This window comes from Oreochromis aureus, linkage group 16 (genome assembly GCF_013358895.1).
Source record: "Oreochromis aureus strain Israel breed Guangdong linkage group 16, ZZ_aureus, whole genome shotgun sequence".
Taxonomy (NCBI): Eukaryota; Metazoa; Chordata; class Actinopteri; order Cichliformes; family Cichlidae; genus Oreochromis; species Oreochromis aureus.
This window is the reverse complement of record NC_052957.1, coordinates 16,125,645-16,142,367: the sequence shown is the minus strand read 5'-3', so window position 1 is coordinate 16,142,367 and position 16,723 is coordinate 16,125,645. Positions and strand designations below refer to the sequence as shown.

Genomic DNA, 16,723 nt, shown 5'->3' with positions numbered 1-16,723 from the left:
GGATATTTACCCATGCTCAGCTCCTTGAACGCCTGCTGATTGGTCAAGATTTTTGTCAGCACAGTCCTCATTGCTCCTCCCATCTTTGTAAGCTCCTCCAGGAAGGAGATCTGAGGCTCCAGCTGTTGCAGGACTTTCTGTAGATCTCTCTCAGTTGAGGTGTCTGGTAAAACAAGATAAGAGATGCGAGACCCGTGAGACCCAGCGCTTAGTGAAAGTAACTCTAGGTGTAAATAGTTGTATAACACTTGTATAAGGCTTGCACAGCAGCTCATGTTTTCCATCTTATATAATATCATATCATATCATATGTAAACCACTGGAGTTAAAGTGAATGAAAGTGTCTGGTGTTGTACTTTTGATTGGTGAATCTTTAAAGACAGCCACACATTAAAGTTACAGGTTCAGTTTAAGTTGGTTAATAAGTATTGTACTTCATGTGTCTGTCATGCCTTATTTCACCTGGTTCAACATATCCATCTCTCAGATACTGTATGATACACAGGATAAAGCGGGGAAGAACCATCTCAGACATCAAGAGCAGGTCTCTGGGAATTGAGGGGATATTTTCCCCAGTTCTCAACCGATGCCTTCGACAAAACCTGTCAGGGGAAAGGAAATGTTTTTTTAAAACAGTGTCACACAGAAAGGTGCATTTAACCACTCGTGCTGTTCCTTCATGTGCACTAAAAGTAGATAAAGTTGGTCAAGAAACTGTTAATATGTTTTCATTATCGGGTAGAAATTGAGTACAATTTGCATTCAGCTTCTGCAACAGCCCAGAGGTCTGAGCAGAAGAGTTTTCCTTTTAGTTTATTTCATGAATATACTGTTGTGATATTAACTGGATTGGGCTTTGGGTAATAATGGCAGATTGAGGTGGGAACTAAAGGGTTATTCACAGCAGCCCACATGCTACCACACCTCTTTCTCATACATCATTAAATATCCATACACAAATTTTATGAGCTAATGAATCGGTATGACACAAAAACATAGTCTAACATATGAATAATTTGTTATTGAAGATCAAAAAAACCGATCCTCTGTTCATAACACTCAGGATTATATATCGACATTCATATAATCTGCTTATGGAGATTTCATAATCTGTAAATAAGGCATGTAAAGTGCATTACTGCTCAATTCCACATATTTACAACCCTGATATATACACATCACATATTTATAAAGATGTAGTCCAATCTTACTCTTTACATCTTCCAAACTGACATATGTTTCTATATAATTTATGCACAAGTATGTATGCATTCACATATGTATTAGTATGTGTGTGTGTGTCAGTATAATTATCTGTTATTTACACTTTGTGCACCATTTGAGGGACTATAACTATAATTTCGTTATGCTTACTTAATAACAGTGAAGACTCTTGCATGTTGAATCTCTATATAGGTTTTTACTCAGTTACCCAGTATTTTGCTTTCCACGTAACAAACTAAATTATAATCTCACGATAATCAGGCCAACTCTGGAAGCAGGCTAATATTTTACTACATTATTTTATCTAAACCGCGAGTGGAAATTAAGCTTTATGAGTAGGAGGAAACTGTAATCAAGAACAGAGATATGATGTTGAGTCAGACAGGAACAGAGACAGTCGCTGTTAGACATTAAGATAAAATGATGGCACTTACTTAACGATCATTCAGACTTTGACAGCAGAAAGGAGACCACACCATATCTAAACAGCCACAGACAGAGAGGCACACGGAAACCTGTAGCTACACCTCCCAGTATGATCGTTGGAGTTTAGCTAGCCTAGGTAACCCTTAGCCCGGGGGTTGTATTTATAAATGACAGGGGCATCGCTGGATTGAAAAATGTTGTCCGCCTGCAACAGCATCTCATAAATTTATATGGAAACTGTCACTGACAACACACATGAGAAAATGTCACTGGCTGCGCCGGTTAGCATAGCCGGGTTAGCTCGCTCGGACTTACCCACTCTCTCGCATGACATTACTGTCTCCACAGTCACAGGCCCCACCAGCCTGGCTCCGGAACATGTTGAAATCATGGCCCGTGTGGTCTCCGTTATTGAAGCACTCAGCACACAACGACATGCACGGAGAGATGCCACAGGTCCGGCATCGATATGCCACGAAATTAGCCGTCCAAACCAAGCCGCACAGAGTCGCGTTGTCATAGGAGCGCACCGTTTTACAGAACTCATCGAAACCTTCGCCTCCTGCAATCAGACATTTACACCAGTCAAGAGCTTCTGCGTCCGCCGCTGGTTTTTCGGGATTCAGTACAACGTCAAGAAGCTCCTGTAGTTGCCGGACTCCGGAGCTATTGTCAGTCCGGTTTAAGTCTGCCTTCAAGTGGGCGGCAGTGGCTTTCTTGTCCCGGCGCAGCAGCGACGCCGCCATCATGCACTCTGGCTTGTTGTCCACAAATTTATTTTTGTTGTCTTGTTTCCATGTTCTCGGGTTTTCTCGCGATACGGCTGATTACGTCGTTGTTGGCTAGAGAATTTCCTGAAGTAATTTCCGCTCGTTGTACTTCATGTACTGGAAATAAATCTACACAGTTAGTATTTGACCTACTTAAACCTAGTATTGGAATTTGGTGTTATAGAGTCCGTTATTTATTTAACCATTTGAAGCTGTTATATTGGGTTGTTAGGGATTTCTTTTCTTTTTGTTTATTTTTTTGTGGGGGTTGAGTTTTTGAATCTTTATCAGTATTCTTTTTATTTATTTGTAGACACATCTAATAGGAGAGGGGAAAAACAGAAAAAAATCGCAAGAACTAACAAAAATCTAAGTGTGTGTGTAAAACATACACATAAATTAGCTTTAAGCAATAAGACGTAAAGTACATATATACAATATAATATAATATAATATAATATAATATAATATAATATAATATAATATAATATAATATTGTTATGTTAATATATGTTCAATTTTGATACGGCATGAAAAAAGTCAGGAGTGGTAGAAAACTTTGCAAGGGTGGTGCAGGACATGTATGAGGACAGTGATATGGTGAGAACTGCCCCTGCTTGTGTCCAGTGGTCGGGACTCTTCATGGACCATGATGTTTGCAGATGACACCGTCATCTATAGTGAGAGTATTGAGCAGGTGGAAGAGAGGGTGGAGAGGTGGAGGCATGCTCTAAAGAGAAGATAAATAAAAGTCAGTAGAAGCAAGACAGGACACATGTGTGAATGAGAGGGACATAGGTGTAACAATGAAGCACCAAGGACAGGAGGTACTGAAGACAGAAGGGTTTAAATACTTGGGGTCAGCCATCCAAAACAATGGACAGTGCACAAGAGAAATGAAGGAGAGCGAGCTAGAGCTGTCAGAGCTGAGGTTTTCACTGCAGTGACCGGACCGACAAGTTTAGAAAAGAGTACATTACAGGGACAGTTCACATCGAGCATTTTTGAAGTGAGATGGTTTGGACATGTGCAGAGAAGGGATAATGGATAAAAGAGGAAGACCACAGAGAGGATTCAAAGAGTGGATTCATGTAGTGAAGGAGAACATGCAGATGGCTGGGGTGACAGAACAGGATACTGGAGGTAGAATGAGACAGAGGCAGATTTTCTGGTGTGTAATCTGCTCTAAATGGAGCAGCCAAAAGAAGACAATAATAATAATAATAATGATGTCCTCAAAATACTTAATAACAATACTACATGTGCAGATAACAAAAAGCACATAGAATAACTGTCCGTACAGAGTAATCTGCTTGTCTATGTAGCAAAAAAATATGTATTTATTGATTTTTTAAAAACATTATAATTTTTTGATAACAAAGGGAAATGACAGATTATTATAAAAGTATGGTAATTAAACTAAAATTATTTTTTTTTGTAAAACGGTTTAACAATATTGTCATCATTAATTTAATCACTAATATTATTATTAGTTTCATAAACACTATTCGCGGGTAGGAACATGTGCGCTACCACGGTTTGTCGTCGGATTGTTTTGGTTGACGTACACAGCTGCTTATCCCGTGGAACTTCTCTTCAGTAGAAATCATGGCTCAAATTATCCTTTCAAGGTGATTTAAACTAAAGAAGGAAATTTAAAATAACCCACTGTTGCACGCAAAGTTAGGACATTTTAAGCGATGAAGCTGAAGGAATTAGAAAGCTGTCTGCAGCAGGTGGACACATTTGAAGAGCCAAAAATCCTTCTTGAGCAGTATCCAACCAGTGCTCATATTGCAGGTATGACGGTAACAGTGACGATCAGCTGAGCGTGTAACAGCACATATTTTGTATTCATTATTTTTTCCCCCGCAGCATGTATGCTCTACACAATCCAGAGTACATTTGATGACATTGAGGGTAAACTCGTGGCAGACCTGGGATGTGGCTGTGGAGTCCTCAGCATCGGAGCTGCGATGCTTGACGCAGGGTGAGAGCATTATTTACAAGTTTAACATAGCCGTGGCTTACTGTAGTCTTTATTCTCTGCTCTCTGTCTATAATTTTTTTTTCTTTCTGCAGTTTGTGCGTCGGCTTCGATATTGACGATGACGCTCTGGACATATTCAGAAGAAACGCAGAGGAGTTTGAGATTTCTAACGTGGATTTGATCCAGTGTGACATGTGTCGTCTGGAGCCAGAGGCGTACGCTGAAAAGTTTGACACCGTCATAATGAATCCACCATTTGGGACAAAACACAACCAAGGTGAGCGCATGCCTTAAATTTGAACAGTTTCTTTCTTTACTAATTTTGAAAATCCTCTTATAACTGAAGCACTAGAGACTTAAGACCCCCTCCCCAGCCTAACAAAATGCAAAATAACTCAAAGAAATAATACATTTAAGTTTATTCCGTGTTTATGTTATGGTAGTAAGGATTAGTGGCAACTTGTCGTTTGCACACAATTCTTTACTGTTACAATTATATGTGCACACTACTCTCTTCACTTCATGTGTCCAGCTGTGGAGCACCGACTGTTTAAAAACTCACTGCTGTGTGTGTGTCCACAAGTAGCTGATCAGTCCATGAAGTTTAGAATGAACCAACTAGCCCCAAAACGTGCTTCTTTATTTCTTTTAAATCATTTTGGGCCACAGACAGGCAGTGACGACAGTTTTGTCCACCTGAGCGTCCACTCACCAGCTGCCTAATTGGTCACATCTCTTTGGGCAGGCTGTGCATTTGTAGTCACAGGAGCATCCCTTTAACCCTTCATACAGCCCGTTATTTATTGTTCTGTTTTGTTTAAGGTATGGACATGAAGTTCCTCCGAGCTGCTTTAACCATGGCAAAGACAGCCGTTTACTCACTTCATAAAACGTCAACACGAGAAGTAAGTTCACCAGCCACTGACAGTCTTTCAGGTCTCTGAAAGCTGATCTTTTACATCTTACTTAGCAGTTAATTTATCAATTTGACCATTAAATATGAAGCCAAAACTCACATCTCTATCTATAGTATGAATGTTGTGATGCCTGATCTGTATTTATTTGCAGCACATACAAAAGAAGGCAAATGACTGGGGAGTAAAGATGGAAGTCATAGCAGGTAAGAAAAAAGCTAATCTTTTTTTCCTTCTATTATTGAAATATTCAAATACTCACTAAATACTTTTATTACAGAACTGCGATATGACCTGCCAGCATCTTACAAGTTCCACAAAAAGAAATCGGTAAGATTACATCAGACAGTACATGTTCTCCAGCTAAATGTGACGCAGGACAGATTTCCCCCATTTTTTGGTTATTGATTTATTTGCAGTCCACATATGCAAACTTAAAAAATTAGCAAAGAAGATATTTTCAATCAGTTAATGTAGGAAAACTAACGCCACACACATTCTAGATGTCACACAGGTCTTGCAAAATAAACTAAAATCTCCTGGTGAAATTAAATTATAGTGAGAAAGCAAGTTTAAGGTGAATGCAACAAAACCAAAACATCCTCAAAAGAGAAACTTAGGTACACAAATAATATAAGAGGCACAGTATTCGGGGACATAAAAGGCTGCAAAATGATGCTTTGAACATATTTCTCCAGGTTGACATCCAGGTGGACTTCCTACGATTTTCCAAAGCTTGAAGCTTTCACTGGAATGGACTCAAGTTGTCTCTGTATTTTCCATTTTCACTGTTTGTAATAAAACGTTTTCATTAAAGAAAATTTGAGTTTAAGTCATAACTAAGATCCATTTTCAGTTTTGATAACTTTTGCTGCAGGACCATAACTGGGATCTTCCAGTTCTCTCTTTATAGGTACAGCTGCTAGAGGGAAAACAAACAAACAAAAGAAAATACAAATTAGATAAGAAATAATCTTAACACAGACTACAATATGTTCCCAAGACTACATTTTGAAGCAGAATATTGAATACAATATTTTAGCAGAAGGCGATGGAGCTTTTGAAGGGCAGGTGTGATGTGACTAAGGAGTTCTGGTGATGATGCAAGCAGCAGAAGTCTGGAACATTTGAAGTTTATGAACAAGTTGAGAGAAAGACCAAAAAGAGCTACAGTAGGTGGGTCCTAACCGAGGTGTGACCAAGGATGGCAGTACAGTCAGGTGAAAGAGATGGATGGAGGCGAGTGTGCTTGAAAAGAACACCTATTATTAAGCATGACACCTAGAGTCTGGACCAGAAGGAAGGGAGAAACTGTTACATTTAGACAGAGTGGATTTGGTGCCAATGAGGAGAACCTCTATTTCATCAATTCAATTTGAGAAAATTGCAAGGATTTGATTTTCTGGAGGTAAACACAGAGGGCAGTGGGTGGGATGGCAGTAGTAGGTTTAGTAGACCGGTAGAGTTGAATGTCATCAACATAACGGAAACTGATATTAAGTTTATAGAAAATAAGGATCCTTGGCCCCCAACATTTGGCCAGTGGATCAGAGACGTGGTGAGCCACATTCATCTAGAGAAGACTAAGTTCACCATCAGAGGGTGTGCTGGAAAATTCTATACTTCCTGGCAACCATTCATTATTTATGTTGAGAATATGTCAGCCTGCGAAATGGATTCATGATTATTTTATGTTGACTCTATATAGCCTAGTGACCCATTGTCTTACATGTCTATAGTTTAGTGTATACCGTGAGTATATATCACTACTTTGTTTTCTGTTTTTCACGTGAGATCTTCTATCAAGGGGAGGGAAAGGGTGGGAGCAATGTTGTGCCTTCATCTGCGTACATTTATGAGTTTAACTGTTAGAAAAATTATTTAAAAAAAACAAAACAAAAAAAATGTATGGAAAATATGACGAACAGGAAACAGATGACAAATAAAAGAGGGCCCAGGATAGATCCCTGGGGGACTCCATTAGGAACTGAAAATGAATGGGATATGAACTTTTTGAGTGAATGAACTGAATGCTCTAAATGATTTTGAACTTACCCTTCTTCTCCTGCTCATCATCGCTTTCAAAGTTCATCTTTTTTCCTTGGTACTGAGTTCTGCCTTGATCTCTGCCACCTCTTCCCCATCGGCCTCTTCTTCCTCTTCCACCTTTTACGACAGACAAGACTATCTTACCAAATCATATACACGTTCATCTATAAAAGATAGATGACACTGTGGAACTGTATCTTCATTGACATTAACTGATTACATCCCAATGCAGTCAATGTTAAACAACATGAAAATGCATCTCACCTCTGCCTCTGGGCCTGCTGAATGATCCTTGTTGAGCCTCTATTATCTTCTTCATTACGTCCTTCTCCTCATCTCCTTCAAGCAGCTGCCATGTGACAGTGTTGTCGTTGATTTTCAGTTCCTCTCCGTGTGCTGTTTTGGCTTTATCGAACGCTTCCTGTGCTTTCCCGTCAAACAGAAGGGTGCCCTTATCAGGAGGAGAAAAATAAAATATTTAAACAAAAAATATTTCTTTGAAATGAAACAGCTCTACTCATTTTCAATCCTGAGTCATGCCACCGCGTTGTGTTGTGGGAAAAAAGGTCTGTAAACCTGACTTCAGCCTCTTTATTGTCACGCAAACATTAGAAACCTGAGGAAGACATCACCCCCTTTCTGCAAGAGACAAAATCTCTGTACTGTCAATGAAAACTGCTTTCTATCCATGGAAATTTCCTGTAGTTACCACAGATGTGGATATTATCATTCATCACCCCATTAGTCTAAACAACCCCAGACATCTCGTCTCTCTTGCAAGGACACGATTTCACCAGATGTCCCCAACCCGCACAAATATAAAACACAAACACACATAAAACAAATGGTTACAATTAAAACATGTTGAATTGAATTACACAAGTAAATGATGTAAGTAGATAAGGTTATACCACATGTATGAAGAAACAGATGGAAAATATACCTCTTTGGCCCCTCTTGTGAAGTCAACCCACTTTATGTTTCCATGCCCAGAGAACAATTCATGGAAGTCTTCTCTTGAAACACCTTCAAGCTCTCCTGAAAACTTCAGTAAACGTCCTGACTGCTCATCCAAAAGCAGATCCTGCAAGTAAAATGAGAAAACATCATTACAAAGCCTATTTATTCTTTAAGTTGTGCGTTCATTAGCAGACTAAGCTCACAAACACTTGGAGAGCTTACCATTTCTTTTTTTTCTGCATGTTTCTGCTGTTGTTCCTTTTCCCTGAATAAAAAGGACAGAAGTAGGAAGGTTATTTTTCACAAAATGTATAATCCAGTTTTATGATTAAAGATACAGAATATGTACTCACTGTTTAACTTTTGCTTTTGTCTCTGCTTTAAACTGTTTTTTCTCTTCTGCCTTCTTGGCATGGTAGGCTTCCCTGAAAGAAAAAAAACAGCTGATCAATTACGTTGTTTCACACAGAGAAATTCAAAGGTTTGCAAAACCGACATGATCGAACGAAAAGTGCACAGCAAGCTGAAACATCACCAGCAGATGTGCTGTCACACTGTTCACAAGGTCAAGTACGATGGGCCTGTAAGTCTGTCTTGGCCCAACAAACAAAACAGTTCAGTTTCCTTGTTCAATTTAAAAGGTTTTTTTTAAAAATTATAAAAAGTTATGCAAGCTACTTCATCGGATTTAAGGGCATTAAAGTACATATATGACACATCTGCCACACCTTTTAAATCAGTGAATTCTTCATTAAATCACTGACACAATTGATAGCCGCTAGCTAGTGCCTAAAAAGCATCACAGCCTACCTTGATAACACAAGCATCTCATTGTCTTTGAATGATTTTATATCCGTGCGCTCTAGGAACTGCTTGGCTGACTCTTCAGTGTCAAAACAGATAAACACAGATCCCTGCAAAGACAGAAATATAAAAATTATATAAGAGAAGGTCTCCCAAAATTGAAAAACATAAAAATAAAAATTATATACATCTCAAGTTGTGTTTCATGTACCTTGAACTGCCTTTGGAGGTTTCTCCTCATCTGAATGTTTTCTACAGAGCCTTTCCCATTCAGCCAATCCTGAATCTCATCCAGGGATGTTTCAAGAGGGAAACCTTTCTAGATGAGGAAAAAACGAAATGTAGGGAAAACAGTAAGAATACAATCAAGGTGGAGAATAATTATTATTTTGTCTACACAATTTATAAGAGTGTGGGTAGGCTAAAGATGTATTGCACTGTTGCATTACGCTGCATTAGTTTGAAAAAAATTAAACTTGTCTGAATGCCAATGTGAGCACAAACAAATATTTACGTATTCAATGCATTTGCATACAGTTTTTAAAAAAAAACTAAAAAACTTGCCATGTATACAGATTTGTGTTTAAGTGCATCCTTGTATTCATCGTTCTGTTCGGGTAAGGGCTTGCTGGGAGACCTCCTGATCTTTGTCTTGTCTTCACTGATTTCCAAGAGACCAGTCTTTGACTTCTCCAGAGCTGCAATGAGGACGCTGCTGTCTGTGGTTAAAGACTTCAACCTATGAAAAGAATGCAAATCTTTCAACAAACACTTGGCTACAGACGGCTGTAAGGCTGTGTTTTAACGCTAATGATGCATGCATTCATCTGCAGTATAAGGGAGAAGACCCTGCAGCTCATCTAATCTTCCCTCTTTGAATTCTCTCAGTCTGCTCATGTTATGTATGGGAGTGGGGTGGGCACTCTCATTTCAAGTAATAAAGCTCAATTAGAATGTAATTTGCTGACTCACACACTACATTACATTCTAAATATACACTTCAATAAAGGGATTACAGGAATCGATTCCTCCTGCTGTGTTAATTTGCCCTTGCTGTGGCCACTTGTGACCTGGCTGCTAACAAGTGAACTTGAGGCACAGCATGAGAGCATGCTCTCATCTCATCCTGCCCATCATGAATCACAGAAAGGGTCCAAACACACCGATTAGTCATCACTATCCTCCTCTTCTTGCTCAGCCCCCCCACCCCAAACAGCTATACTCAAAAGCCTACCCTTGTCCTTGTGGACTGAAGGTTGTTACTGCAGCTTCAGGATGTCATGTTGTGCTAGTATTTTTATACTAAGTGGAATAGAACTGCAGTCCATACAAGGCTGTTTTTCACAGCAATAAATATAATAAATGATATACTGGTTTTAAGCTAGTTAATTGCCAATTACCGTCAGCCCTCAATCACACCTCCTTTAGTCATTACAGGTGTGGTGAAGAGAATAACGCCACTTCAACAATGCAGTAACAGCAATGTGAATGCACATTGAAACTAACATTCACTACAGCCACAGGCACTGTCTCCTCCTTTAACTGCACTCGCATGCTGCATTTAAAGATCCTCACACACATATACACCAACATGTATAGGTGGCTGTAGCTCAGGTGGCAGAGCAGGTCAGCCACTAATCAGAAGGTCAGTGGTTCGATCCCAGGCTGCCTCCTGGCTGCATGCCAAATATCCTTGGGCAAGATACTAACCCCATGTTTGCCTACCGGTGGCGCCAGTGTCCGGCAGCCTCGCCTCTGTCAGTGCGCCAGGGCAGCTGTGGCTACAATGTAGCTTGCCAGTGTGTGTGTGAAGGGGTGAATGACTGAATGTAGTGTAAAGCGCTTTGGGGTCCTTAGGGACTGAGTAAAGCGCTATACAAATGCAGGCCATTTACCATAACATCCAAAATATCCAAAACTACAACCTCTAGAGCCTCGGACCGGTACCGGTCCATAAGTCGTTTGGTACCGGGGCGCAAGAGTTGAAATGTATGGTTTTCAGGGTTTTTATCGGTTTTCAGCGTTATTTTGTTATCGTTTTTATCGTTAACTCGGTTTTCCTGGGTCTTTTCACGTGGGTTATGAATAAATCTTTTTTTCGGTACCTGCACTAGTTTTATTTTGTTGTACTTATCCGCGACACCTTATTGCCGGTCCGTGAAAATACTGTCGGGCATAAACCGGTCCGTGGCGCAAAAAAGGTTGGGGACCGCTGCTCTAGAGGATGACAAAACGTTGAACTCGATAGGACACTTTAGCAGAAATTGTCAGATCATTTTACATCATGTGTCAGCTTTCATTTATTAATTTTCTGTGGCTAAATTCTGTGTTTTAGTGGGCTTTACGGCCAGTTTTCCATGCTCATATTTCAACAGATAAAGCAGTGTTAGAACTGCACTGCACAGAAGGTAAGCACAGTGTTTAATGCCGAGTTGTGATAAGCATAGTATTTAGTTAATCTGTAATAAAAAGTGTCTAATATAAGCAACCAACAAATTTACCCCACAGGTATATACAATTTCACAGTGAAAGAAATTTAATTAACAAATTTACAGAGTAGATTTTATTGCAGCGTCTCATAACGTCAAACAACACCTTAAAAAGTGCATCTAAAATTCAGTCCTAAGTTTAGTTAGAGACCCCAGATGATCACATTTATAAATACACAATGCAATCAGCTAAAGATCTTAAGTTAAAGAGACTTCTCATCAATCAGTAAATACATCAGTAGTACTGAATAGTAATCTAAAGTTGAACAAACTGAAGATAGCGCCTGGACTTTTAAACCCCACTTACATACTTCAGAGTAGAGTCCCCCCTTAAAATCTCAATAAACAAAAAGCATAGGTAAATAAATGAAAGCCAAAAATAGAGATTAAAATAAAATAAATACAGTAATAATTTGACACGGAATGCATTAAAGAGAAATAAACAAACCTGTTGAATTTAAGCATCGTCTCCAAAGTCACCCAGCCATCATCAACCTGCAGCTGCTCTTTGAGAAACCGGTCTCTTGGAAGATTGTGATCGCCGAAGTAGTACTGGGTAGGAATAATTTACAGCCAAATCAGGACCAGTTTTACCTGGTAAATACCAAATTATGAGTTTAAACTTTAAATTTGAAATACCTCGATCTGTCGCGCCACTTTCGCCTCCAGTGGGGACATCTCTTCTTGACTTTCTGCCATTTTGGTTCTGCATAGAAAAAACAAAACAAAAAGAAAGGTGTCCTCCTGAGTTAGAGATTTCTCTGATGTTTACAACAAATATTTAAATAAAGAAATCTTATAAGAAGAGATTTTATCCATGTTACATATGAAACAAAAAAGTCGAAATGTTTTCTATCTTTAGTGTGCCAGAGGGGAGCTTTTTTGTATTAACTGTAAATTTTATATTAATGGCAGATTCCCAACATGTGGATCGCAGCCCTCTGTTGGGCTGTGAAGGTACTGCAGGTGAGGTCATTCACAATATTTATCTATATTTAATCAAATTTCAATTCACTTATCTAAATTCTTGATTGTTATAAGTTTTAAAACAGACTGAACATACACACACGCACACATAAAATCCTATAGGATAACCTTACAATTTACGATGCACTCTTATTGGCCAAATCAATTAAGATTTTGGTTTTACTAATAAATTAATAATTAAAGATTAAAAGGAATAAAATTTGGATTAAAAAATGATTATTCTATAACAAATCCCAAAAAAGTAATTTTGTTTATAATTTGCAGGAATTAGACTTTTAATAAGAAGCTAAACTAATGAAACAAAGCCGTGACACTTAAATATTTTCATTATTTTTCATTTCATTTGATTTTTGATGTACCTCTTAATTTGTTAGAAATGAACTCTGTTGAGAATCAAGTAAAATATCTGAAAGTCAAAAATCATGAAAAATACTTGTATGACAACCTGTGAAGTCAAAAATCTAAACAATCTAAAACATGGCAAAGATTACATTTATACAACAGGTTGTTCTAACAAATATTAGACTTTAGTACTCAAAGAGCCAACTGTTTTAAACAGGAGGTATAAAATGACTAAAAACAGAAAACTGCCAGGTTTAGGCAACCTGAACTATGTTAATGGGAAAAGGGGCTTTTTCACCCCTAGAATTGATATTTTATGTTTGTAAACACAGAAAGTTCCATTCCCCTTTGCTGTAGTGAGGACAGCGCAGCTATGTGGCCATTTTCTAGGGATGCTGCTCGACATCAGCTTATCCGCAAACCAAATGATATTTACGAACCTCCCTAGCCGACATTCATTAATGTTGTGCTGGCTGAAAGTTGAAATACAGTACGAGGAAGAGTATAAAGAAATCGCTAAAAACAAACAACAAAAAACCCCAAAACAAACAAACAAGTAAATAAATAAAATCCAAAACTGAAAGACAACATACAAGAAAAACGAACTAGGGAAAAATTATGATCAGCTATTGGCCACGTTGTCATATTAAACACTGCTATGAGGCCTTGCTGTTGTCTGAGTTTTTGTAAATTATCTGCAAGGCCATATAGGAACCATCTTTAAGACTTAATTATATTAACCAAATTAATAACGTAATGCAGTTAAACAGTTACATGCACTTTTAAATAACATTTAGTTGCTGCATATTTATATTTAGATACGCGCCTTCAGATAGATGCCCAGATTTAAATCTTACAAAAGGGAACCCAAACCTAAAATTGTGAGTTGTAGTACATCGCAGGACTCAACCAACGTGTTTCTTTCGTCATAATTAACTACAGGCTTATCTAGCTCCACGGCTAACCTGTTAGCTTAGCTCTTTCAGTACACGGAGCACGCTTGGTGTCAACACAACAAAAGCAGCTTCTTATTTGTCTATCCACGCTATCAGTACATGTTTTAATCAATTACGTGATTTGTTAGTGCGTGAATTACTTTTTTGTATGTAAATTAGTCACTCTTAGCTACTCTGCTAACATTATTCTAGCTGCAGCACGCTGTTCAAACCTGCTGGAAGAAAATCCACTCTGTTCTTTAGTAACGTTATAAAACACTCCCTGGGTAACATGGAAAGCCTTAAACATTGTTTTCACAATCGTAAAAAGTTGCACTTACATAATGAGTCGCAGCTAGAAGCCGTTTAAGCTGTTGAAACCAACAGTCCTCACTTCGCCGCTCGCACGTTGGAACTGCGTGCTACGGAGCCCACCGAGGACCAAAAAGGACTCATGTTCGCGCAAGCTCCTCTGATCACTGCAGCTGAACAACAAGAAATCTGGTCTTTTTCATTATGTATACGTGCTAATGTTTTGGAATAATTTTCACTAGTACATATTTGGGTAATCAGATAATAAAAATAAAAATAAAGAAGCTTAATCTATCCGTGGACAATGTTTAAATTCATTAATTATTAAATTGATAAATCTTAGCCAGAATGCACTTTAAAATCATAAGACGTTACCTTCTTACTTAAAAGTTTAAGCAAACTGATCGATGTGCATTTTGTTTTTCAAACACACTAAGATTCCCAAGCCTGAAATAAAAATAACGTAAGACTACAAATTTATCCAAAAACTTCAGTATTCTTGTACATGTTCGCATACCTGTTAAACTTTCTTATGACTTCATATTTGCGCTTAAAAATGTAATTTCTGTTTATTCTTTTGTTTTTTGTTTTTGCTAAGTCACGTATTTACGCGAACAGTGTGTAAATTTGATGCCTATATTATAAACTGCGATGATATATCACAACCACAAGATGCCGCTGTGATTCTAATCGTGGCGTTTAGTTTGTATGTGTCATTTTAAAGTTTTTGTTTTTCGTATTTATTAGTTTGTTTTTTTATTGATGTGTGTACCTTTTAAAAACAATTATAGTAGGACTTCAGTTGCACCGATTGTTGCAAGGAAGGTCAGACTTTTATCAAGGCTGACATTTCATTAGCTTAAAATAATTTTGCCTCTTTCCTGACTTTGTTTTGGGAGACATCCACATTGTATTTTTATTGTATGTGTGACGTAAATATCACCCACCTAAGTTTGGGAAAAGACTGTTATTATTATCAGTATTTTTCTCTTTTGACATCAACTTTAAAAAATGTAATGTAGCTCATCTTTTTTCAATTATTTGAATTTAAGATAAGATAAACCTTTATTAGTCCCTCACGTGGGAAATTTGTTGTGTCACAGCAGAAAGGAGACAGTGCAAAGTTACAGCAACAAAAATTAAGAAAAACAATGGAATAGGATGAGATAAAAAAAAAATAGAATAAAATACTATGTTGTCAGAAAAATAATTACAATTAGTGTTATTGTACATGTGCGGATGTGTGTGTTTGGTCAGCTGCAAAGTCTTTGTGTTGTGTGTTTATTATTTATTTATTTTCATTTTTATGTATAATATTTATGTATCTGTTATATACACTTGCCAGCCACTTTATTAGGCACAGGTTAGGTACAGTGTTGTACCCCATGTTAGTTTGTGTCACAGATTCACTAAGGTGCTGTTGACATTCCACGGAGATTTTGGTCCATGCTGGAATGATAGCACCACACAGCTGCTGCAGATTTGTCAGCTGAACACCCATGATGAGAATTCTCTTCCACCATAATCCCAAAGGTGCTCTTTTGGATTGAGATATAGTGACTGTGGCGGCCCATTTGAATACAGTGAGCTCACTGTCATTTTCAGGAAACCAGTTTGAGATGATTTCAGCTTTGTGACATGGAGTGTTATCCTGCCGGAAGCAGCCATCAGAAGATGGGTACACTGTGGTCATAAAGGGATGGACATGGTCAGCAACAATACTCAGGAAGGCTGTGGTGATTAAACAATGTTCAGTTGCTACTAAGAAGTTGAAAGTGTGCCAAAAAAATATTCCCCATACTGTAAGACCACAATCCTGAACCTTTGTTACAAGGCAGGATGGAGCCATGCTTTCATGTTGTTTTTGCCAAATTCCTTTCATCCAAATGTTGCAGCAGAAATCAAGACTCATCAGACTAAGCAGCATTTTTCAATCTTATATTGTTCAAATTTTGGTGAGTCTGTTTGTACTGTAGCCTGTTTTCTGTTCTTAGCTGACAGGGGTGGCACCCAGTCTGGTCTTCTGCTGCCAAATCAGCCCATCTGCTTTAAGTGGTTATTTGAGTTACTGTTGCCTTCCTGTCAGCTCAAAGCAGTCTGGTCATTCTGTCTTGGATCAGCTCGCGATCTGCCACTCACTGGACATCTTCTCTCTGTAAACCTTAGAGATAGCTATCTGGGAAAAACTCAGTAGATTAGCAGGTTGTGAAATGCCAACAACCATGCCACATTCAAAGTCACTTAAATCACCTTTCATCCCCATTCAGTTTGAACTTCACAGGATCATCTTGAACATGTTTACGTGCTTAAATGCAATGAGTTGCTGCTATGTGACTGGTTGATTAAATATTTGTGTTAACAAACAGTTTAACAGATATAACGAATGAAGTGCCAAATAAATTTCTTAAGTCCATAAAATTCACTGAACTCAAACAGAACTCCATTAGCATTTTAGTACTTTATTTAACCAAGGTACAACCTGGTACACTTCTACTAATAAAAGTCTATATGTAGTGTGATT

The 16,723-nt window shown here is 38.2% G+C and overlaps 3 protein-coding genes across 5 annotated transcripts in view; 1 reads left to right on the top strand and 2 right to left on the bottom strand.

The window, feature by feature from the left end:
- The window catches only part of ubr3 (ubiquitin protein ligase E3 component n-recognin 3), a 39,467-nt gene extending 36,994 nt beyond the window's left edge, over nucleotides 1-2,473 (bottom strand). The window contains exons 1-3 of one of the 2 annotated variants that reach the window (XM_039600141.1): nucleotides 1,966-2,473; nucleotides 463-602; nucleotides 11-163 (exon numbers count right to left, since the gene is read on the bottom strand). In XM_039600141.1, coding sequence (XP_039456075.1) covers nucleotides 11-163; nucleotides 463-602; nucleotides 1,966-2,399 — 727 coding nt within the window. In that variant the 5' untranslated portion in view covers nucleotides 2,400-2,473. The remainder of the gene's footprint in view (nucleotides 1-10; nucleotides 164-462; nucleotides 603-1,965) is intronic. The other variant, XM_039600142.1, reaches the window with a different exon arrangement.
- Nucleotides 2,474-3,964: 1,491 nt separating this feature from the next.
- Nucleotides 3,965-6,156, top strand: mettl5 (methyltransferase like 5). Its single transcript, XM_031743147.2, has 7 exons — nucleotides 3,965-4,220; nucleotides 4,296-4,410; nucleotides 4,503-4,687; nucleotides 5,233-5,315; nucleotides 5,479-5,530; nucleotides 5,605-5,654; nucleotides 6,023-6,156. Exons 1-7 carry the CDS (start codon nucleotides 4,121-4,123, stop codon nucleotides 6,062-6,064), a joined length of 627 nt encoding a protein of 208 aa, XP_031599007.1. The 5' UTR covers nucleotides 3,965-4,120; the 3' UTR covers nucleotides 6,065-6,156.
- ssb (small RNA binding exonuclease protection factor La) lies at nucleotides 5,580-14,375 on the bottom strand. 2 transcript variants are annotated; one of them, XM_031743144.2, is made up of 12 exons: nucleotides 14,232-14,375; nucleotides 12,266-12,332; nucleotides 12,075-12,178; nucleotides 9,702-9,876; nucleotides 9,349-9,456; nucleotides 9,144-9,247; nucleotides 8,687-8,758; nucleotides 8,556-8,598; nucleotides 8,317-8,457; nucleotides 7,638-7,824; nucleotides 7,380-7,490; nucleotides 5,580-6,246 (listed from the first exon to the last, which is right to left on the bottom strand). In XM_031743144.2, exons 2-12 carry the CDS (start codon nucleotides 12,323-12,325, stop codon nucleotides 6,164-6,166), a joined length of 1,188 nt encoding a protein of 395 aa, XP_031599004.1. In that variant the 5' UTR covers nucleotides 12,326-12,332; nucleotides 14,232-14,375; the 3' UTR covers nucleotides 5,580-6,163. The 2 variants fall into 2 exon arrangements, with proteins under 2 accessions (XP_031599004.1, XP_031599005.1); XM_031743145.2 differs by having other exon boundaries at nucleotides 5,580-6,243.
- Between the last annotated feature and the right edge of the window lie 2,348 nt (nucleotides 14,376-16,723).

What these genes read in the sequence shown, in the direction of transcription:
- mettl5 (XM_031743147.2), top strand. Translation starts at nt 4,121, where the DNA reads ATGAAGCTGAAGGAATTAGAAAGCTGTCTGCAGCAGGTGGACACATTT. An exon ending in TGGGACAAAACACAACCAAG is followed by an intron (nt 4,688 to 5,232) that starts GTGAGCGCATGC and finishes GTTTTGTTTAAG; the next exon opens with GTATGGACATGAAGTTCCTC. An exon ending in AGTTCCACAAAAAGAAATCG is followed by an intron (nt 5,655 to 6,022) that starts GTAAGATTACAT and finishes ATATTTCTCCAG; the next exon opens with GTTGACATCCAGGTGGACTT.
- ssb (XM_031743144.2), bottom strand. Translation starts at nt 12,325, where the DNA reads ATGGCAGAAAGTCAAGAAGAGATGTCCCCACTGGAGGCGAAAGTGGCG. An exon ending in AAGTGGCGCGACAGATCGAG is followed by an intron (nt 12,179 to 12,265) that starts GTATTTCAAATT and finishes ATTCCTACCCAG; the next exon opens with TACTACTTCGGCGATCACAA. An exon ending in CAGCAGGCCCAGAGGCAGAG is followed by an intron (nt 7,491 to 7,637) that starts GTGAGATGCATT and finishes CTGTCGTAAAAG; the next exon opens with GTGGAAGAGGAAGAAGAGGC.